This window comes from Lissotriton helveticus, chromosome 1_1, assembly GCF_964261635.1.
Source record: "Lissotriton helveticus chromosome 1_1, aLisHel1.1, whole genome shotgun sequence".
Lineage (NCBI taxonomy): Eukaryota > Metazoa > Chordata > Amphibia > Caudata > Salamandridae > Lissotriton > Lissotriton helveticus.
This window is the reverse complement of record NC_136057.1, coordinates 698,495,064-698,519,633: the sequence shown is the minus strand read 5'-3', so window position 1 is coordinate 698,519,633 and position 24,570 is coordinate 698,495,064. Positions and strand designations below refer to the sequence as shown.

Below are 24,570 nucleotides of genomic sequence, written 5' to 3'. Positions count from 1 at the left end.
GCATTAGTTTCAAATGTGTCACTTGATACCACATTCCACCAACAATTCCTGAGGAGACAGAGTCAAGTGGTGTAAGGGGCACAGAAGATCAGCAGACACCAAGGCGGACAAAAAGAGCAAGAGTGCCATCTCAAAGGTACTCTGCACCTGAATAAACATACCACAAGATGTTAAATGTGCCAGTGGAAGAATTCTTAATCTGAGATCAGAACCATTTGAGCCCCCATGGCAGCACACTAAAAACTAATTTTGGACTAAGTTGTTTGAAAAGTTTTCTGAAAAGAAACAAAAGTTCCAGAGACACTATTAAATGAAAAAGGTCAAATGACTAAAATAATATTTTCTACTTGTAGAAGATTACCCTGGGTCCAAGGCTGGAGAAGAAGAGTAGGGATAACTCATTTAGAAGAAGATGACTGACTGACTGACTGACTGAAGTATTTGTAGAGCGCACGAATGCCGCGGCGTCTTGGCGCTGAAAGATACAGAGAGGAGGGGAAAGCAGTGGGGCAGATCGGGTTAAGTAAAGAGCCAGGTCTTTAGATCCTTCCTGAAGCACATTTTAGATTTTTGGGCACAAAGTGCTGGGGGTAGCGAGTTCCATATTTTAGCCGCCTGGTAAGAGAATGATTTTCCTCCCCATCGAGCTCTATTGATTCTGGGTTGGCAAACTAGGTCGAGGGTGGCTGACCTCAGTGCTCGCGAGGGTATATATCGGAGCAGTAGGTTATTGAAGTCATCAGGTCCCTTGCCATGCAGAGATCTATGTACCAGGCAAAGAGCCATGAATTGAATGCGACGTCTGACCGGGAGCCAATGTAGCTCCCGAATGGCTTTGGACGTAGGGTGGCGTCTGGGGAGGTTCAGTAAGGCTCTGGCCGCCGCATTTTGAATTGCCTGTAATTTGGACAATTGCTTTTCTCCTGCTCCCAGACAGAGGGAATTACAATAGTCTATCCAGGACATTACAAGGGCTCCCATCACTGTCTTTCTTAACATGCCCGGGATGTAAGGCAGGACTTTCCTGAGCACCTTGATGCTGTGAAAACAGGCCGAAGTCACCTGATTCACCTGGGCTTTGCATGAGAGATCTTTGTCTAATAGAAAGCCAAGGTTTCTGACCTTGTCTACGTGAAGAGGGCAAACTCCTGCTTCGGGGGGCCACCATAGGTCATTCCAAATAGAAGGTTTATGACCGAACTCGATGACTTCAGTTTTATCTGTGTTCAATCTGAGAAAGTTATTGCTCATCCAGTTCTTCACCTGAGTAAGGCAGTTCCTAAAGCACTCCGCCGTGGCATCGATGGATTGTGAGATGGACACAATAATTTGATGGACTAGGACTAGGGATGATTACATGAAGACTGTTGCAAATAAATCTGAAAATGAACTGCAAATGAATAATTCAAGAAACTGCTTTAAGACAATCTGAAAAACAAACTTTTGAATTATTGCAGCTATATTTTTGCTTAATGATCTGACTAGAGACAAACGTGTTTTTTAATTGAGCTAGATGCAAGATCATTATGGGTATTACATTTTTGTCAGTGATCATAACAACATTAATAGGGTTTTTATTTGATGTTAGAGATAGAGAAACCTATGTGTACACCTGAAACTGCAACCTACGCACACACAATAGATGAGACAAAACTATAGGCATGATTCATGAGTTACCTAAATGAAGATTATTCTACTAACATTTTTTCTAGATTAATTCAAGAGTACACACAGACATGAGATACAATGGATGTTTATGTCTGTGCCCACTTACCTTCATTAGCTGCAGAGCAGGTGACTTATCACTTCATACTTTTGTCACACGCAATCACATGTAGTATTTTGCTTAGCTTAGCATATTGGCGAGAACACTTCGAATATTTTTATTCAAATTATGACTTGGTTCTTTCTAGAGTTCCATTACAAATGAGCATGAATTTACATCCACAGGCAAAAGAAATGGACAGCGCTGCATTATTTTAAACTGTCTATAGTGAGTGTGAAGGCACACGAAAACAATTTAACCAGATTATTGAGACCCTTAGAGAAGATATTCATTATGACATTAGAGGGAAGGAGCACAGACATTTCACATAGTAAAAACAGAGAAGACATTTGGAAAAAAGAAAATGTATTTAAAAAGAAAATCACCTATCCAAAATTAAAATAAGACAGGAGACAAAAGGGAAAAAATATGTGTTTCTAAAAGAAAAACCCAAGCTAGAAATAGACACGTGGGCATTTGAAGTTGTGACCTCACATTTAAAATTATGGGAGTTAATGGCAGATTTTGAAAGGAGAAGAAACAGTCATTCCAGGAGTTTATGTATAAGATGCTTATTTCCGTTTTACAGGCTGATTTGCAGGGTATTTGCTATTTACCTTAGCTATTTCCTAAGATGTATTATGCACATAATATAGATGTCAGTGTTTACTCCTCCGCTAAGATGGAGGTGGTCGCCCCACTGCTCTTTGAGCAGTGCAAAAAAAAAAGATAATAATAACTAGTGCTATTATCATTTTAGTTTTCCTTGCAAGACATGGAGTCAGGTCAGGGTGGGGCAGGGCTGAGCTCGCCAGAGTGAGGAGTGCATGACTGTTTGGCCAGCCCTCTTGGGCCAGCCAAACAGTCATATGCACTTAGCATGTTCTCTACCTGGCTGTGTTTCACAGCCTGGTGGAGAACATGCCCAGGCTCCCAGTCACTGCCTATGCAGCCAAACAGGGTGCTCAGACTGATCACGATATTTCTCATGCAGCGTTGTGATTGGCTGGGAGAGTCCGAAAGGTAAGTTTATTTCATTTAATTATCTTCACCCACACCCCCACCATGAGGCAGCCGCCACTGATAGATGCTGTAACAATGACACCCTCACACAGACATACATGTAGCATAGGTAATGGAATTTTTTTTAGAGCAATCATGTTTTGAACTGTGAGAAAATTTGAAAGCTTTCAACAATTGTGGACAAGTTGTAACCTATACTTCTGGCGCTTTATTAGTTGTAAATACAGAATTAGTGGCTATTAGATCAATGGTTTTACAAACTCGCCTAGCATTCGACATTTTGCTGGCAGAGAAAGGCAGAGTCTGCAAGATTCTGAAAGTTCAGCATTGCTGCTCATACATACCTGACGAAAGTAAGAAAATTCTAGAATTCACAAAGAACATTTCTGACCTGGAACCTGTATTAGAACCATTGGAGACACCTAGTGTTTTGGAAAATAGGCAACCATATTTACTCGTCCTTGGCCTTAACTGGTTAAAGCAACGTTGCCTGCCAAGCTGACCTGATCAGAAATGCTTAATTAGCATAACATGTTTATTTCCTGACCTTTCCATGAACATATTTTTTTCATAATGAATAATAGTTGCTTAAATGTTTTAATCAAATTCTGCAAATGTTTCTTTTTATACAAGATCGCTGCTAACAAATAGACAAGTTTGTTATTTAGACTGACATAGAGATGAAAATCCCTCATGGGAAAGTAGTGCTAATGTAGAAAACGTATTACGAATGGACGAAATGTAACCACTAGATGATAAGAAGTGAGCAACATTGAAAGCTCCTATGTGGAATGCACTTTTTTTTTCTGTGAGAAGACGAGGAGTGATCTTTTCCCATGAGAGCATCACAAGATGATTGGCTGTCTGAAAGAGGAAGAAAACCGCAAGCTGCAACACTGATAAAATGTGTTGTCTATATTGGTGCGTGTTCCTAGAGTAGGTAAACTCAATTATTTCCATTTTCCATTTACCCTAATGCCGCATTGCTCTGAGACTCTACTGAGTTTCTTGAACCTCTTATTATGAGCAGTTCTGTTTTTATTGATATTTTGATTTATATAGCTGACATTTGATGTTAAAAGATGTATGCTTTTCTCTCACTCTCTTGAACTCGAGCTCTTTATGGTTTCTGATTGACACCACTTTCTCCCCATTCCTAGAATAGGGATTCTTTCCTTTATGGAATACACTTTATCCACTTACTATTTACTTTGATTAACAATTTTTTTTTATTTCTATCACTTTTTGAAGATTGATACAAAAAGAACATTGTCAAACATTCACCCTCAGTACAGAGATCTGGGTCTAAATCCATCGGCTTTTTTGCACACTATGCCATTCCAGTTTAGACCCAGCCATATGCAAATCAGTCCATGGGTACTGTCCAGTCTGAACTGCCAGGCCATACTGTTATATTCCATATATGTACCATAATATAGGCCTCTGTAAATGTGTTACCCTTCACCTATATTCTCTCCCTACATTACACTTGTCACGGTTTACAGGGACTGACCTTTTACCTAGATATTACACTGCATTCAGAACGCAAGTTTTCCCTAGTTCGAAATCTGATACATTACACATGAGGATTCTTGGAAGCACAGCAGGACTGCCATCTCCTGTATAAAATATATGTACAAAGTTCATGCCCGACGTTATCCTTAGGCCGACACAGTAATACAGCAAGGTAGGACCAATGGGGAGACCTATGGGTATATATAGATCACATCTTGCTAAGATAGCTAGAGGAGATCGAGACTTCCCAAGTGACACACACTGACCAGAGACACTGAGATTCCTGCATGCAGACACTCCAGCACGCAGTGGTTTAACATCCCTCCCGGGGTGTCCAACTCGAGACCAGGACGGGCTCCCACAGTTTCACTTAAGGTAATAGGGTTGACTAGATCCTAGAGGAATTATTGTCTTAAAACCTGCACCCATGCTAGGTACACTTAGGTACATCTAGTTAGGAAGGCATTGTAGGAGTACGCACCTTTTATCACGTGTTTTATATACCCAAATGTATTCATGATTTTAGTAAGATGGTAGAACTATACCATCCTTTTACTTTAATAGTATTGTTAATCATGTATATCTTATACTATCTAACGGTTGTTGCAGCACATCTATTTCACAACAGAATTACAACGGTTCACTAAATGATTATTGAAAATGCCCAGCTTGTTTAATTCGGTGTATCTCTCTGAGAGAAACGAGGGTAAGCACGAGTGACTGAGCGAAAGGTAAAAAATTGTTTCCACGATCCTAAGGGATCAGGGTTGTCATGTTCGATGGTTGCCAAGAACTATTCCCTCCTTGGTAAGAGGAGAGCCTAGTGGCACTGTGAGCTAATTGGTACAAAAAGGGCCAGCATACCCGGTGGGGGTGATCAGAGTTTGTCTGACACTAATCCTACAGTGTATGTTGTCTAAACACACAGATCCTGTATGTTTTCTATAGGAACTATACAACAAGGCCCTCCCTGGATCAGACACCGGCATCCTGGGACTGGTTTGGGGGCATCACCCCTCATTAGCCAGGCTAGCTTGACTCCAGTGGCATGGTGAGCATGGGACCCCCGTCTGGGCATAACCTTCCCACTTTAGGCAACAAATGGAAAAAGAACAATTAATGGACGGTATGCTGAACAATGTCAAACATTGAGATTAATACAAATTTTACTTGTGACTTTCAATAAAGATGAACTAATAAAAGGTTTGATTATTAAAACGCTTTAACTCATAACAAAAACTAATTATTACCTGAAAACACATTAGTGACTGTGATTATAATGTATGTGATGCATAGCTCCTGACTTTCTCAAAAACGACGGCAACGATCCATTGGACCATTGGACCAGGTGAGATCCAAAGTCGGGATTAACCCGGATGTTGGTAAACCAATATTTTAATTTAAACCAAATCCTCGTAATAATAATAATAATAATAATAATAATAATAATCTCTTTATTTGGATATAAAAAAAATATCCTTAAAATGAGCACCAACAACAATACACATTGTGAAGGCTAAAAACTAACATCAAATGAACAACAGTAAATAGATACAGGTTTTCCACAATACGTTATACAGCATCCTATTGTGAACGGTTCCTATAACGTTACACAGAGCTTTAAGATATAGAAAGGTTGTGTTACCGTTGATTAGCAGTGTCAGGCTTGTAAAACAATCTGGTGTTCCATAGTTAATTGCAAGGTTTAAAAAATGGGGTCAGATAAAAGTAACTGCAGTAGTTCAATAGCAGCAGTTTGTAATAAAATACAGAGAAGTAAAAGACTCTTTTTAAGCAGCTAAAGGAAAAAATTACAATTTAATTTAGACTGTTGCCGACAAAAAAGGGGCATGCATAAAATTGCGGTAAGCAAGACGTATAAAGGTTGTGAGGCCTATATTTAAGACTGTGTTTTCTGGGCTCAGGGCAGCAATGATTGCCTGTCTGCAAGACCGGATGCCCAGCCTGTTCCACTCAGGTTTCAGTTTACGTCTACGCTGTGCCATGAGTGCCAGGCAAAGGCAGACCACGTGCTCCAAGGTTTCAGCCGTCCTACCGCACCCTCTGCACCACAAAACGTCTGACGTGCGACGCCAGCCTGGCAAATCTTTTAGAAATTGCCAGTCCCCAAGTCTAATGGCCATAAAACTAAGTTTTAGATACAGGGAGTATGTGCAGGACAGATAGGTTGCGGGAGCTAACCGCCCGTACAAATTCATAGTGGCCCAAGCATGTCTGCGTTTGGCAAAGTGTTTTTTATCAATGATGAGGGAACTCATTCTAACGCTTTTTTGATGGTGTTTTTAAATGCTGTCATACTGGGGTTGAGGGCCCATAGGTCACCCGCGGACAATTCCCGGATGGAGTCCTTAAAAAGACGACCATACGAGCCCCCTGGGTTTTTCTCAGTAATGTCTAACCAAACTAGTGACTCTAATGAGCCTGTATCTGCTTGTCTCAGTTTGTGGCAAAGCTTTAAATACGTGCCAATGCTGGAGACTTCATAGTTTAGTAAGCCCAGTTCTAACCTGATCTGGGCAGCAGAAGCATTTTTGGGCAGATGGAGAACTTTTTTATAGATTTTGGTCACGGGTAGTTTCAGGTTTGTATTTAGACTGCCCCTAAAAGTCTTGATACCGTATGACAGTGTCGGACCAATTTTTGCTCTCATAACCTCTAGTAAGGGTGATAAGATTGGGCCATACCATTTTTTGGAGAGCTTGGAGAAGGTCACCTGTAAGGTCACGGCTTTGACTGATATCTCCTTGCGCTGTTTAGCGAAATTGCCCCTTGAGTCAAAATTGACTCCTAAATATTTGTATGTGCTTCCTACTGCAATGCTCATATTGTTGTACCACCATCCTCCCCGAGCTTTCCTTTTTCTTCCAAAAGTAACCACTTGTGTTTTCTTTAGGTTAACCTCTAATTGATTCTCAGTGGTGTAATTCTGTAGTTCGACCAGAAGCCTTTGCAACCCTACGCGCGTAAGACTAAAAAGAACTAAGTCATCCTCGTACCAGCAGAAGTATACAACTCTGAAGCTCCAATGAAAATATTTGTCTTTTTCAAGAAGAAGCTATAGAAAAGGACATTTGGAAAATAGTTTCTTTGACCATATTTATGGGCCCAGTAAAGCAATTTCTTACGAACATATGGACCTAATCAATTTTAGTTGGGTGGTATTCACTAATTACGATTTAGTAAACCTATTATCTGTATTTTTTTATTGTACATAATATAATTTCAGAAAGAAATATTCATGTTCGGTGCGTAGGATAAGATAGGATGGTACCGCCATCAATGGGATATAACAGTGCAATATTGCCATGAAAAAAATGTATCATCAATGAGAATTGTCAGAAAATATTGCTAACTCAGAACTGTTCATAAAGAGAGTAAATAAGAAAATTAACTGAATTAATGTAAACCTTATTAATAGCACTGTTGCTATTTCTACTGAGAAAAGAGCACATTCAAAGCAACAGTGACCACTGAACGGGGTTCATATTTTAATTTGAAGAAAGTAAAGGTGCCTTCTGATGAAAACAAAATAACTGTAATAAGGGTTCATACAATCCTGGTCCCAACAAGGAAGCTACTTTTCATGCCATATGAATAATGCTGCTCTACTAAATCTCAGAAGTAGATAGGTGAAGTGCGTGTAACAGAATAACTGTGGGTACAGGGGAGGTACCATGGGAAAACTAAAGGTACAAGGGGACTCACCAAAGGAATCATTTGTTCTTGGACACTAGGGTGGTAAAAAGGGGTGAATAGAATGCAAAGAGCACTGTGATGGTCACATCGATGAGGAAGTGGTCAGGGGATGGGGGCTGAGAAGAGGGTCCATTATCACACGGCGCACCGAATGCAGATGGAAAGGATGACTGGCTGTCCGGTGGAAGTAGGCAGGTAAACAGTAAACGTCAGATGGGCCCAGGTCTGAGGGCAAAGCGGAAGGCGAGAGACCCTTTATACATACTGGCACATTACGGACACAATTAATATCACACGAACACTTCTCTTTTTTGTTTGTTTAGTTTGGTAACAGGAAACACTTCTACATGCAAAGCCTACAAATATCAGACTCGCCCAGGCATGATGAGTGAGCTGGATAATTGCAATCCCTGCGTGACGTAATTATTATAAAGTTTACCGCAGCTATTGATTATCAGATACGATAATGTCGCATCGGTCACATAAGCAAGTAGCTTTTGAGGCAGAAAACACCGTTAAGGCAAAACCCGTGACAGGCACAATTTATCGCACTTTATACATTTTATCGACTGCTTTCCAGGGCAGTCGTAACTGCGTCGTTAGTCCGGGTATCCCACATACGTCTTACAGCAAGACACCGTCATGTCATGAAGCATTCTTCCAAGAATCGACAATTAACCAGTATCCTCACCTATGCAGTGATCTTTGAGGTCTTTGTTCAGCAGGACATCTAGGGCTGCCTGGCTTCGGAAATCTTTAGCATTTATGTCACATCCCCATTCAATTAAAAGCTATTAATGGAAACAAAACAGAGAAGCGCTAAAATCAATAATGAACTTTTAGGTCAGATGTAAATGGCAAATAATGGACCGAGAAACATTCGAGCATTTTCTGTAAAAGAAGGCTAGCTAGGAACAGACCCGCTCTTTACTTTCAAATGTGACTTTTGGTGCTTTTCACCGAAGGTATGGGGATATTAATATTTGAGAATATAATATAGGTACTTCCGTTCGCTATTGTATCCCTTCAGTACGTAACGTACAAGGAGCTCAAGCAAGTAAACACATCTGTTCTGTACAATATGTGCAGATTATGTTATATTTACTTTACACAATGCCTGGTCTGCGGTGGGGCTGGCGCTCAATAACAACAGCGAACACGTTTCCAGGCAATTTAGCACAGACAAATGGGAAAAAGCGTTTTCTGTCAAGGATTAATGACTTCATTAACATATACTTCATTACCTCTTCTTGTAAATGGAGTCGAAAAAAACTATAAATTAAACTATGGGTAATTTTGCAAAATTATCTCTCTGCCTCTAAATTGAAACAATAAAAGTAACTTGCCGCCCTAATTGTAGTGTTATTTTGTTACTAACGATTGAAGGATATCAGATTTTCGTCAATTAACTTTCGCGTTAAAAATTATATCGAGAAACATACAGTCTAGCATTCTGTACAGCGTAACCCGTTACAGTAGGAGTCACCATGCTAATGAGTACAATGACTCTGTGTCACGCCTACACAAGCATTTAACCTAAATAATGCATGGGCAATAGCACAAAAAACATAACTACGTTCTGGTTGTTCTTATTGTTCCCGCGTTCCTGTGCTACACTTTTATAATTCTTCTGCAGTGTAATTGCATGATTTGCCATAAAGGCATGTATTCGGGAATTTTGCATAGAAAGCAGTGTGACATTTCTGAAAATACGCGGAATTACGCTGGCGTAGTTTACATTTCCCCAAGTCCTTGCTTTGATACCACAGATATGAGTGAATCAACTAACCCAATCAATAGTATGCTGGAGTCCAGTCAATTTTGGTAGCCGCTGAACATACAAATAATCAGTCACACCTGTGTTGAAATGCAGCTAGTGCTTGGATACTGCTCATAGTAATTGCACTTTTAGCAACCAGGAGGTTGCAATTTTGCAACAATGAGACCTAACTATAGTCTTAAAAAAAGCAGCAAAATTGATCAAAACTTTTATCAGGAACCCCAAAAGTGTGAGGCAGCACACAATGTATCAACCAACCAAGTTGCATGCTGTTTTAAATTTACCTTGCTTTCTCATTTTCCTTTTGTGTCAAGCTTGAACCACCTGAATATATTTGAAAAGTTATCTTTGGCCCTTTTTGTATTTTCTTCGCCACATTTTTATAGATTTTTCTAATCTTTTAATAGCTTTGAGTGAGGCTCCATATAAAGCAATACATTTCTTTTCCCTAGCCAAACAAGTCTCAGTGAAATCTGTACAAACCTGGGTAACTGCAGCGCAAGTAGCAGGCACTTTCCCAGAGAAATGTGTGTAGCGCGCCAGGAGACATGTTTCAGACTGGTAGAGAAAAGGTGCTGGCAGGCTTTTTTTCAGTTTTTTTTTCTATTTTTAGGGAAGGGGAGCTTCTGAACATGAGGCTCCCTCTGTCCAAAGGTAATTCTGCTTTGCAGCAAGAGCATTTGTTATGCTCTTGCTTGCTGACAGCGGAGCAGTGTTTGCTATGGCTATGCTCCCACCAACCCATAGCAAACACCAATATCGTGGGGGTGGACACCCCAGGGACATCTATGGCTCCACGAGGGGCCCTCTTGCAAGTATTTAGACCCCCATAATTATTCTGTTTGTGCCCCACTGAGGTAGCAATCCCTGGGACAGCCGGGAGCAGTGTGGCTCCCCATAAATATATAATTTCTGCCCTGGGGAGATGGCGGTCTCTGGAGCAGAGCGGGGCCAGGTGGGCCCTCATATTCGTATAATTAAGTGCCCTGGGTACGTGGTGGTCCCTGGGGCTATTCAAAAGCCTAGGTGGGGCATGAACCCCCCTTCTTGATTGTAATATGCCCTCAGGATTTGACCCAACCGGGGGTGTCATAAAAAAGAATGGGAGCCTATGTGCCTTTTATTCAAAATTTTCCTACAGATCTACTGGTCCACCTGTGAATTTGTCTCAAAATAAAATTAAAATAAAATACTTTTTACCCCCGGCAGGGTCCCAGTGGGAACCCCCTCTCCATATCTGGGGGGTCATGTTATTTCTACCCTGCCCCGTTTTCATTATTTCTTACTTTTGTTATGGGACTCGGCTTGAAGCCGTTGGCTGCCAACACTTCCTGGTTAAAGTGTTGACAGCCAATCAAATTATAGTAGGATTCGCGAGTCCTCTGCAAGGACTCACATCCCCAGATATCTATATTTTTTAAACTTTAATATCTGTGAAACTACTGAACAAATTTACACCAAATCACATAAAGCACATTTTTGGACCAACATCTAGCTTTCTGCCAAATTTGGTGTAATTCCATTTAGTGGTTCGGGGTGTAGTCATGAGCAAAAAATGAAAAATCTCAGTGGAAATAACATGGGGAAAACACGTTTTGGGGTCCCCCTTTTTTCTTGGCCCCGCTTGACGGATCACCCTACAACTATCAACACAGCAGCTGAACCCAAAAGAGGACGTTTTTTGAAAATTGCATGAAGATTTGTCAACCGGCGGCAAAGTTATCGAGAAAACAAAAAACACTTTTCCTATTGAAACTTTGGTCCTAACTATAGCTACCTACTGGCGACCACAATTAGGTTTTATATATATAAATATATATAAGTATGTATGTAGAAAATATAATGGAAGACATGATGGCACCTGTACATTTTGTAAATATGGTGGGTGAGCCTGTTACCTTGTGGGAAGATTGGAAGATTGGAAAGAACGCTTTAAGGTGTATGTTGAGGCTGTTGGTGAAGATATATTTACAGACTCTCATAAACTGGCTATGTAAAAGCATTGTTTAGGGGCAGAAGGCATCCAATTTTTAAACATCTACCACCACTATTGTGGGGGGGGGTGGTGATGAGGAATCAGATGGTAAAGATTATGAAGTGGTAATGAAAAAACTGGATTTCAACTATGGAAACAAAAGGAAACAGGTGGTGGAAAGATTTAAGTTTTTACAGGGAGCTCAAATGCTAAGAGAATCCATAGATACTTTTACTTCAGCATTATGAAAATTAGCATACAAATGCAACTACTGAGGTTTCGTAGATGAAATGCTGTGTGATCAAACATTACAATCAGAAAATCGTCCCCAAACGCATACAAGAAAAGCGTCTGACCACTGGAAATTTGGTATTAGTGAAAGCTATAGAAATAGCAGAGAGAGCGGAGAATACTGAATAAGAGCTCAAGGAAATGGCGTTAAGTAATAAGGGAAGGGTGGAAGTGATTAAAAGTAGTTCACACAGTAATACTAAGGACAAAAAGGAGGTAGCGGCTTCCTTAAAAAACAACTGCTTAGATAGTGAGAAGAATTACTCATCTTACAAGTCTGGGTTGAAGGGACATGTGCCTACTGATCCTAATTGTCCTGCCATTGGTCAGGTGTGCAGTAAATGCTAAATTAAAGACATTTTGCTAGAGTTTGGACGGGAGGGAAGGTAATCCTCCTAAGTCAAGGGGCTCAGTTTACATGGTTGGTGATGAAGATTCAGAGGAAGAATTTATAATACAAATCAGTGAATATCGTAGTGCTGATGATGGGATAAATCCGTATTGTACCATCAAATTTGGGGGGTGGAGGTGCGAGCTATGGCTGATTCAGGTGCCGTTACACTTTGATTGGTGAGGAGTATTTGAATAGATGTCCCAATCATTAGTTGAATGCCCCAGAGATCAAACCTGTGGCATATGGGAACAAGCCCATAGAGTTGTTGTGATATTTTGAGGGTACATTGGAATTCCAAGACATTTTAAGGTATACATTGCCATGGATGGGCCATGTCTGCTAGGATAGCCACAAAAAATATGTTTACTTTATAAAACTGCAATCCAATCATCCTGATCCGTTGTTGGGATCATTGAATGATGTAAATATTGTGTGTCCCGACCCCCTCCTGCTACCTCTCTGTCACAAGCCCCTCTTGCGTCTTCTGTGTAGTGGTCTAGCACATAGGGGTCAAATTGCTTCACGTGCAATATTTGCACAGTTCACCCTCGCCCCGGTCCGACCCATAAAGTGCTGTTGTGCGGAGGGCGTCATTAGGCCTGTCACTGGTGCTTTAAGGATTGGAATTATGGGGCAGGACAGTGGGCAGGTCTTGGCGTGAAAGAACGCTACAAGACCAGCTGTCACAGCGCACGCGCAGCTGACGCAACAAGACTGCTGTAAGAAAGCGGCGCTACTAGATGCTTTAATTGTTTTTTAGACTTGAATTGCTGCTGAAATATTGCTCTGCTGCTCTGTTTTAAAAAATTTTTTTGCACAGTTCACCCGCGCCCCGGTCTGACCCAGCAAGTGCTGTTGTGTGGAGGGCGTCGTTAAGCCTGTCACTGGTGCTATAAGGATTGGAATTGTGGGGTGGGACAATGGGAAGGTCGTGGCACGAAAGAACGCTACAAGACCGGATGTCACAGTGCACACGCAGCGGACGCGGCAAGAATGCTGTAAGAAAGCGGCGCTCCTAGCTGCTTTTATTGTTTTTTAGACTTGAATTGCTGCTGAAATATTACTCTGCTGCTCTGTTTTTAAAAAACTGCATATTTGCACAGTTCACCCTCGCCCCAGTCCGACCCAGCAAGTGCCGTTGTGCTGAGGGCGTCATTAGGCCTGTCACTGGTGCTTTAAGGATTGGAATTGTGGGGCGGGAGAGTGAGCAGGTCTTGGCACAGCAGACGCGGCAAGACTGCTGTAAGAAAGCGGCACTTCTAGCTGCTTTTGTTTTTTAGACTTGAATTGCTGCTGCAATATTGCTCTGCTGCTCTGTTTTTAAAAAACTGCATATTTGCACAGTTCAACCTCGCCCCGGTCCGACCCGGCAAGTGCCGTTGTGCAGAGGTCGTCATTAGGCCTGTCACTGGTGCTTTAAGGATTGGAGTTGTGGGGCGGGACAGTGGGCAGGTCTTGGCGCGAAAGAACGCTACAAGACCAGATATTACAGTGCACGCGCCCAGCGGGCGGCTGCCGCCGACGCGCCAAAGGCAAGCCCGTCTGCGCCCGTCCACGCCTGGTCCGAGCCGAGGGCCAGAACCTCTGCATATCGACATACTGAACCTATAAAAACAATCACATACTCACGAGAGGAGTTATTAAAATGGAACTTATGGTATGTAACTCCATGCTGCTCCAGATTGGACCGTTTGAAGGAGCCCAAAAAATGTGAGCAATGCTTGTTGTAATTTAGCTTTTACGAAAATTAAGCAGAGATCATCATTAACAAAAACAGTACATCCCCATACCACCAAAGTTACTAAAGTAATTCTCATCAATGCGCGCTCGTTAATCAAACATAATACTGAAATTACAGAGATGATAGAGAGCCATAAACTTGACTTAGCCTTTGTAACAGAAACTTGAGCTGACGCAACTTCTGATCCTGATCTGACACTCGCACTCTCCACTGGATTTACCATAACCCGAGCCGATAGAACATTTAAGCGAGGAGGGGGGCTAGCCATTATTGCCAAAGAAGAGCTTTCAGTAACAGGATCCCCGTCTGGTACCTCCCAGGATGGCGAACTGCTAGCATTCCAGATACTGCTTAATAATAATTACTCTTTAAATGGGCTACTAATCTATCGTCCACCTAAGGCTCAGACCCCCCTTCTGGACAGAATAAGCCGTTTTCTGGAAGCCAGTATAAACTGTACAGATGAAAAAAATTTAGGAGATTTTAACTACCATCTACAAAACATATCACAAAAATATCGAACTCACTGACGTTATGACAGGTCTCTCAATGGAACAACTAGTCAAAGGAGAGACTCGTGTTATAGGGCATACTCTTGACGGTATCTTTACTTCTAATACCATGCTTAAAATACTTGAGGTGCTACCAGTCCCTTGGTCGGACCATAGAGCCAATATTTTTACAAATGAGGCATATTCTCAACAAACAGCAACAACTATGACACCTGTTGCATTCTCGTGCCAAGACTCGGCTAAAATTGACGCTAGTTCCCTCCAGACGTCATTTAATAAAACCAAGCCAAAGATGGTAGCAGACACGAATGAAGCGGTTTATAATTTGACATCACAGGTCAAAAAAGAGGTAGACGCCGCAGCACCCTTAAAACCATCATTTCTAGAAGAATAAAGCCTTCCGAACTTTGGTTTTCGGAAAAATTAAGGGATCAAAAACAACTATGTAGAAGAACCGAATGGCAGTGGAGGTCAAACTATGACCAGGCTTTAAAAATAAAATATGCTCAATCATTGGCAACATATAAGAGACTCATCATTGAGGGAAAAAGCAAATATTATAGAACAAAAATCTCAGAGGCCAAGAACTCCAGTAGGGAATTAGTTTCTACTGTTAAAAACTAGCCAAGCTTCCGGCCAAATCCAAAATAGACAGCAGCCTGGATTTCTGTAACACCCTGGGTCGGGCTTTCGTTAACAAGGTGGAGACAGTTTATAAAACCTTCTTAGGTAGTAATCCCCCCTTTACCAAATCTCTAAAGTCAGGGACTGATCCCTGCACGCCACAAACCAGCTTCTCCTTCTCCTCCCCTTCGGGGGAACAGATCATCCAAATAGTAAAAGCAACTAAATCAGGGGCCCCAACAGACCCCTGCCCACCCAAAATCTTCAACTTATTTCCTGAAATACTCAGCGAACAATTGGGCTTACTGTTCTCTGAGATAGTACTGTCAGGACAATTTCCTGAGGCTTTGAAGGTTGCTTCAGTACTACCCTTGTTGAAGAAACCTCATCTGGATCCAGAGGATCCGAGTAAATATCGGCCAATCTCTAGAATACCATTTCCATCAAAGGTACTGGAGAAACTGCTTAATACCCAGCTCACCTCTTATATCTCCTCGAGTAACCTTCTAGATTCCCCTCAATATGGCTTCAGAGAGGGTCATGGAACGGAGACCGCTCTGATCACAGTGACTGAGGAACTCAGAAGATCATTGGATGAAGGAGGGAAGTCAGCCTTGATTTTGTTCGATCTATCGGCGGCCTTCGACACTGTCAATCATACTATACTAATTGCCAGATTGGCAGAGTTGGGCATGTAGGAATCCGTCACTGCCGTAATAACGTCATATCTTACTGACAGATCTTTCTCAGTAGAACTGGGCGGTTCTAGCTCCAAAGTTTTCAATTTACCATGCAGGGTGCCTCAGGGCTCGTCCCTGAGCCCTACGCTATTTAACATTTATGTGGCTCCTCTGGCCTCGATGATCAGGCAGTATGGCTTTTCCGTGATCTCCTATGCTGATGACACCCAGGCGGTCGTGTCAATAACAAACAACGAGGACGAGACTGCTGATTGCTTTAACAATTGTATGTCTCATGTTAACATCTGGATGTAGACCAATTGTTTAAAGCTGAATGGTGAAAAAAACTGAAATCCTGCTATTAGGCTCCATCCCTCCAGTCTGGTCGTCGAAATGGTGGCCGACTAACCTGGGCGAATGTCCGACACCAGTTACCAAGGCAAACAACTTAGGCGTGATCTTTGATAGGAGACTGACTTTTGACAGCCAAATCAATAATCTCTCTGCCATTTTCTGGGGCATTTTAAAAATGATTAGGAAGATTCGCTCCTTCATTCCCCCTGATGCTTTAAAAACATTAGTAACCCCCTTAGCGCTGTCCAGGTTGGATTACTGTAACGCCCTCTATGTGGGGATTCAGACCCGATATCTATAAAAACTACAACGCTTACAGAATGCTGCAGCCGGATTGATCAGCGACGGCCCGTGTAGGGCGTTCCACCGGGCGGTTATGTGGGGCGGGGGAGGGGCAGGGTGGTGAGGTGTAAAATACGGGAAACGGACGATTACAGGTAAGTAGCGTAAAAAATAAATAAAGCAAATTTCGATGGGCGCCCTGCAATGCCAAATGCGATGCAGTGCGCCAACAACATTTGTTTCATTTATTTTTTACCTTACTTACCTATAATCGTCCGTTTCCCGTATTTTACACGCCCCCAGCCTGCCCCTCCCCTGCCCCACGTCACTGCCCGGTGGAACGCCCTACACGGGCCGTCGCTGAGATTGATATTGGATATTCCTAAATACGAATCAGTCTCACATCGGCTAGGAGCACTCCACTGGCTGCCAGTAAGAAAAAAAATAGTATTTAAATAACAATGTATTTCATTCAAAGCACTTCAGGGCACAGGACCTCTATATTTGAAATCACATTTGAAAAGTTATGTACCTTCTAGAAACCTTAGATCTTCTCAGTTAAAACTGCTTCAAATACCCAGGTATAGACAGGCACGATGGGGAGGCAGAAGTTTTCTGCTCAGAACTGCGAAAACCTGGAATCTCCTGCCACTAGCGATTAAAAACAGCACGTCACTCATTTCCTTTAGAAGATCATTAAAAACATTGCTATTTTCCAACTGACCAAGGAGTCCTGCTAGTTAAGGCGTACCTGTTTTTAACATACGTCCGGCCAAGTCCAGCGCCAAGAAGCCCTCAGGCATTCGCTGCACTATGTAAATTGAAAAATCAAATTAAATCACGTAGTGGTATAGCGCATAGGGTTCATGTTGCTTTACCCCCATGTCACTCAAGCACGCTATGATAATCCTGACTGATGCTTCCCCCGCATCCTCATTACCCATGTTCTCCCCAACACCCTTCATGACTGATGCTCCCCCAGCATCCCTCACAGCCGATGTTCCCCCAGCGCCATCATGACTGGTGCACACCAGCATTTCTAATGGCTAATGTTCCCCCAGCACCCTCATGACCGATGCTTCCTGGGCACCCGTACTTTCCTTTATGCTTATACCTCTGCAAGCATACCCCAAAATGCTGTGAACTAATGGATTAACTCTTCTTGCTGTTCCTAGGGCCTTGATGTAGTTTTCCATTAAGTGACTGCAAGCTTCCTCCAGTATTCCATGAGCCAATGACAAGTCTTGCTGTCGCTGTTAGTGGAGCGAAGGTGTTCTTTTCTACTATCCATGCTCCAGCGAAAAAGATATATTTGTTTCCTGTTATTTAGCTCCGATCAACAATGTGCACCTGTCCATTTTGTAGGGTCATAGAGTGTGCTTTCCCCAAGGTTTGAGAACTTTTGAGACTGCCATGTGCCCCGCATGCTCACTGTGCCACTGAATTCAAGCTAGTCTGGCTGATATGGGGTGATGCCCTAAAACTGGTCCCAGGACGCTTGTTTCTGGTCCAGTGAAGACCTGGCTTGGCTGTTTGGGCTGGACCGGTCACATTAGGCACAGGGCCAAGACTGATTTGCACATGGCTGGGTCCAAACTGGGGTGGCATGGTGAGCAAAAGAACGATGGAGTCTTTGACATACACATTAACCTTGTACCCCATTCTGTGTTTTGAGTATCCTTAGGAGCACAAGTCATTCCTGAGTGTCTCTTGAGGTGTCTTGAGGTGTGCCGATAACTCCAATGTGCATTTCAAGTTTATTTTTGTCCTCATCTCACCATATAGCAACTGCAAATAAATGCAGGAAACCATCCTTCCGACCGGGGCGCCCCAGCTTCTGCGATTGCATTGGCTGTAGGCCAAACCAGGCGAGCTTCTTTGTGTGCAGCTTGGTGTAATGATTGGACTTAAGGGCTTTGGATCAGTCTCATTTCTCTGCCTCATGCTAAAAACTGTGACCAGATATTACATCCATTATCGTTCAAATAGCCCAAGTCCAAACGTGCCATACCCAATGTAGCCCTCAGCCAGTTCTCATACAGCGGGGGCCGTGGATCCTTCCATAGCTTGCAAATCTCCCTCCTAGCAATAAGAATCAATTACATCAGCAAGCCTCTTTGTGTTGCCAACAATGAATTCAACAGGTTGCTATCTATACCAAATATCACTATTGACAAATTCAAATTGATCTCGAGTTTAAAAATAGCTCCAAGAGCGCATTCCACGTTCTGCCAGGCAGGGCTGTCCCATCTTGCCCTTGCTCTTCGATCTATATATAGAGCCCCTAGCCCAAGCTATAAGACTCGATGAATCAATTGCCCCTTTTACTGTCCATCAATATAGCAGTAAATTAGCCCTTTATGCGGTTGACCTTCTGCTCTACACCGATAACCCAGCTGAAGTTCTCCCTAGAGTGGAAGCCTTATTGGAGGAATTTGGCTCATATTCTGGATATCTTGCCAGTTCTTCTAAGACAGAGATACTGTGTTGGCACGTTGACGATTGGGGTGGTAAAATAAGCAAAGACTTTGGGTATCTCGGGATAACCACAGTTAACAACTTAGAGGATATCCCCAAGATCAATTTAAAGGTGTCTAAGGGATCGATCGCCTCTTTGTAAGATGGAAAAATCTGCCCCTAACAATATACGGCAGGGTGAACTTGGTAAAAATGGTTATTTTGCCTAAATTGACTTACCTTTTCAGTGCTATCCCCCTTGACTTTCCAGGTAGAGAATTAAGTATAATTCAAGGTAAAATAGGCAGTTTTATTTGGTCTAATAAAACCGCAAGGCTCTCATGGAAAAAGTTTATTTCTAAGAGTGTAACACTCCAATCTCTGATGCTGGTATTTATGCTCTCATGCCAAGCTGATGATGAAACTTGTAAGTTTGCATCACTAAAGTCAATGGATGTTCATTGTATATAAAGACTTGTTTGTGCACTGATGGTAACTACCTCCTCTTGTTATTTCCAGTGCATTACATCATTGCAAAGCCAGAGGTATTGGTCCAGTGCACATCTACCTCGCAAACGTGGAGAATATCAGAAGTGACAAATCCTGTTATGCAGTTTTGCACAGCCGCTGAGCAGATCTACAACCAAAAGTCTCTCTTTTCTTATCTTATTCTAACCCCCTTGCTCCCATGAAGACAATGTGAGTTCTAAGGTTTTGGTTCTTTTCCTTGCATTGTCTTTGGGTGGGATAGGAGGTCCAGCATCGGCTTCAGTGTCATTTCCACTGTTGTGACCAGGTGAGTGCATGACAGTAGGCCAAGCCTTGCATGCTTCCAGTGCCCGGACGACATGGATGGCCCAGGTCTTGCCCAAAGACACCTCACCTGTTTTAAGGTTAATAAGGTCTTTAAGGGATGTACAGCATGAAGTTCAGTCCTTGCAACAGAAAAATCAGTCACTTAAAGACGAGCTGGTCAGGTGTCACTCTCGCCCTTCAACATGGTCATTTGAGGTGGGGACTGGGGCGGTTCCCAAGAGCACACGTCCTCTTCCACATCACCCACACTTTAGTGATTTGGGAAATGTAACAACAAGTACCTCCACTATCGGAAACCCTAATCCTGTTCATGTCACATTTACCACTCCAGTCCCAGTGCCCTTAGCCCTGCTGGAACAAATTATTGGGGATAGTCACAATTGTGAGGCAATTTGCAATCAGTGCCAGTTACAATTTCTTTGCAGACCAGGAGCCTTCCCCTTAAATACTTCTAGAATAGGCTTGATCATGTCCTGCTTTTGGCCTATTCCACTCACTGAAACTAATGACCTGGTTTTACATGACATTGGAAGGTATAAGGAGGTGATGCGCCACCTCTTTACTTTAAACGCTTTGGTCCAGGCCACTGAAAATTGCTAAAACTCTGTCAGGACAGTAATGACCTCCTTACCTATATAATGGCTTTTCATAAACTATTTACGGAAATCCAGTGTTGTGAGGAAAACAGGTCTTCCCCATCAGACTATTCAGAGTTCGTTAACTTAGTTGTCAGCCTTGACCATAGTGTAATGGAACATCACGAGGGAAGCCTAGACTGCCAGTTGTGAGGTCTGGTTGGAAAGAGTCAGACTCTAAGAAAAAAGGATTACACAAAACCCATGCAGATTGGGGGCATGTGAGGTCCTTTGACCGCAGAGAAAAATGAACAAAGACAGAAATTAAATCTGTGTTTGTATTGTGGTGATTTTGGAAAAGGGGGGTGGTGATGGACAGAGTTTCTGAATGATGCAGAATACTCTTACCAAGTCAAGAGATCATGGTTTTAATCCATCACCGTTTTTTAGCTCAATGCACCATCCCAGCTCAGAACCTGGCTATATGCAAATTAGTCTGTTCCTGTCCCAGTGCATGATGGGAACAGGGCAAACCAAACTACCAAGCCAATTCTTATACTGGTAAGGAAACAAGCTTCCGGGGACCGGTTTCTGGCATCACAGCCTTCTTCGGCCCGGCTTGCTTGAATCCTGATGGTGCAATGAGCAAGGGACTCACGTCTGAGCATACCCTCCCACACATAGTGTGGATAAACCGATTTTGGAAAAGGGGGGTGGTGATGGACAGAGTTTCTGAATGATGCAGAATACTCTTACCAAGTCAAGAGATCATGGTTTTAATCCATCACCGTTTTTTAGCTCAATGCACCATCCCAGCTCAGAACCTGGCTATATGCAAATTAGTCTGTTCCTGTCCCAGTGCATGATGGGAACAGGGCAAACCAAACTACCAAGCCAATTCTTATACTGGTAAGGAAACAAGCTTCCGGGGACCGGTTTCTGGCATCACAGCCTTCTTCGGCCCGGCTTGCTTGAATCCTGATGGTGCAATGAGCAAGGGACTCACGTCTGAGCATACCCTCCCATACATAGTGTGGATAAACCGATTTTGGAAAAGGGGGGTGGTGATGGACAGAGTTTCTGAATGATGCAGAATACTCTTACCAAGTCAAGAGATCATGGTTTTAATCCATCACCGTTTTTTAGCTCAATGCACCATCCCAGCTCAGAACCTGGCTATATGCAAATTAGTCTGTTCCTGTCCCAGTGCATGATGGGAACAGGGCAAACCAAACTACCAAGCCAATTCTTATACTGGTAAGGAAACAAGCTTCCGGGGACCGGTTTCTGGCATCACAGCCTTCTTCGGCCCGGCTTGCTTGAATCCTGATGGTGCAATGAGCAAGGGACTCACGTCTGAGCATACCCTCCCACACATAGTGTGGATAAACCGATTTTGGAAAAGGGGGGTGGTGATGGACAGAGTTTCTGAATGATGCAGAATACTCTTACCAAGTCAAGAGATCATGGTTTTAATCCATCACCGTTTTTTAGCTCAATGCACCATCCCAGCTCAGAACCTGGCTATATGCAAATTAGCCTGTTCCTGTCCCAGTGCTTGACTTGGTAAGAGTATTCTGCATCATTCAGAAACTCTGTCCATCACCACCCCCCTTTTCCAAAATCGGTTTTATCCACACTATGTGTGGGAGGGTATGCTCAGACGTGAGTCCCTTGCTCATTGCACCATCAGGATTCAAGCAAGCCGGGCCGAAGAAGGCTGTGATGCCAGAAACCGGTCCCCGGAAGCTTGTTTCCTTCCCAGTATAAGAATTGGCTTGGTAGTTTGGTGTGCCCTGTTCCCAGCAAGCACTGGGACAGGAACAGACTAATTTGCATATAGCCAAGTTCTGAGCTGGGATGGTGCATTGAGCTAAAAAACGGAGATGGATTAAAACCATGATCTCTTGACTTGGTAAGAGTATTCTGCATCATTCAGAAACTCTGTCCATCACCACCCCCCTTTTCCAAAATCGGTTTTATCCACACTATGTGTGGGAGGGTATGCTCAGACGTGAGTCCCTTGCTCATTGCACCATCAGGATTCAAGCAAGCCGGGCCGAAGAAGGCTGTAATGCCAGAAACCGGTCCCCGGAAGCTTGTTTCCTTCCCAGTATAAGAATTGGCTTGGTAGTTTGGTTTGCCCTGTTCCCAGCATGCACTGGGACAGGAACAGACTAATTTGCATATAGCCAAGTTCTGAGCTGGGATGGTGCATTGAGCTAAAAAACGGTGATGGATTAAAACCATGATCTCTTGACTTGGTAAGAGTATTCTGCATCATTCAGAAACTCTGTCCATCACCACCCCCCTTTTCCAAAATCGGTTTTATCCACACTATGTGTGGGAGGGTATGCTCAGACGTGAGTCCCTTGCTCATTGCACCATCAGGATTCAAGCAAGCCGGGCCGAAGAAGGCTGTGATGCCAGAAACCGGTCCCCGGAAGCTTGTTTCCTTCCCAGTATAAGAATTGGCTTGGTAGTTTGGTTTGCCCTGTTCCCAGCATGCACTGGGACAGGAACAGACTAATTTGCATATAGCCAAGTTCTGAGCTGGGATGGTGCATTGAGCTAAAAAATGGTGATGGATTAAAACCATGATCTCTTGACTTGGTAAGAGTATTCTGCATCATTCAGAAACTCTGTCCATCACCACCCCCCTTTTCCAAAATCCATTTGTATTGTGGTGAAGCAGGGCATTTTGCATGAGAATGTCTTTCCAAACTGAAGGGAAGTGCCCAGTTGACATTGAGGTCACTTAGTCGGGTGGGGTTCTTCAACGAACCCCCTTTTACCTGGCTAATACCTCACATAAAGTTCGACGACATTTAACTATACTAGTCACCCTTATCATTGCACCCCAACAGAGGCAACCCATGCTTGTAGATTTCGGGGTCACAGCAAATTTCTTAGATATAGCCGTGGCCAGTTCTTTACATATTTCATGGGTTAGAAAAGGTGAACCTGTTAAAGCCTGTTAGAGCTGTAGATGGCTCTGAGCTCTCTTCTGAGATGATTATATACCAAACTACTCTGCTATATGTATTATGTGCGAAAGGGTATTATGAGATCTTGACCTCATTGACACACATACCTGTGGTGCTATTTTAGGGCCCCATTGCTACAGTTACACAATCCCTTTATTGACTGGTCCCTTCATCTAGTCACCTTGTGATCCTGGTACTGTCAGAGGTATTGCTATAATAATGTGCCCCTGGAGCCTGAGACAGAACATTCTTTCCTTGCCAAATTAGATAGAAAGAAGGTGCTGTTTGAATGATCCCAGGAGAGCAATAATGCATTTCACTTAGTTAAGGAAAGATGCACCATGACTCTAGCACTCAGACATCCAGACCCCAAACAGTCTATTCCCCTGGAGATGGATGCTTGTCAGGTAGCTGTGGGTTGTAAATTGTCACAACGTGATAGCAAAACAGAACATATGCATCCAGTTCCCCATTTTATCCAAATGTTATTGCTGACAGAGCAGAGCATACTCAGCTGCCAAACAAGAGTGTTCATTAAATTATGCATTCAAGAATAGCAATGCTACCTTTGGCCAGAGACAAGAGATTAGGCCGATCTCCTAGTTAGATGGGGTTACACTAATCAGGACCCTCTATGATAGACACCACAGAACATTGTGTACTATGTAGCATATCGTAGGTCTCTGTGACCCTGAGTCCTTCTTAGATGAAGTTAGGCAGATCATGAGTCAAAAAGAAATTGACTCTTGCGTGTCTGGAGAGGATAACCATGCACACAATGTGCTTCCTTGCCATGGTACCACTTTATATGTCACAAAATCAATCAGAGAGCAAGGGTTTGTAGGGCGCGTCCTGTCCCCAAGGGTAATATGTAGAAACAATGTGGACTAGCCCACTATGTGTATGTGTTTTTCTTAGTCACTCGTATTGGTGGCCTAGAGACTGGACCCATTGGGTGTTGTTAAAAGACCCCTCACACACCAACCTGGTTGGTGTCATGCTTCATCATCGGGGTCCCAACCAGGCAGCCGAGTGCCACCTGGTTGTGCTTCAACGCCTGACTACAGCGGAGCGGGTGTCGT

General features: G+C 43.0%; 1 protein-coding gene across 1 annotated transcript in view; it reads right to left on the bottom strand.

Annotated features, from left to right (window-relative positions):
- LOC144762717 (uncharacterized) overlaps positions 1–24,570 on the bottom strand; it is a 924,777-nt gene that overhangs the window by 99,192 nt on the left and 801,015 nt on the right. The window contains exon 13 of the mRNA XM_078647968.1: positions 8,712–8,811. Coding sequence (XP_078504094.1) covers positions 8,712–8,811 — 100 coding nt within the window. The remainder of the gene's footprint in view (positions 1–8,711; positions 8,812–24,570) is intronic.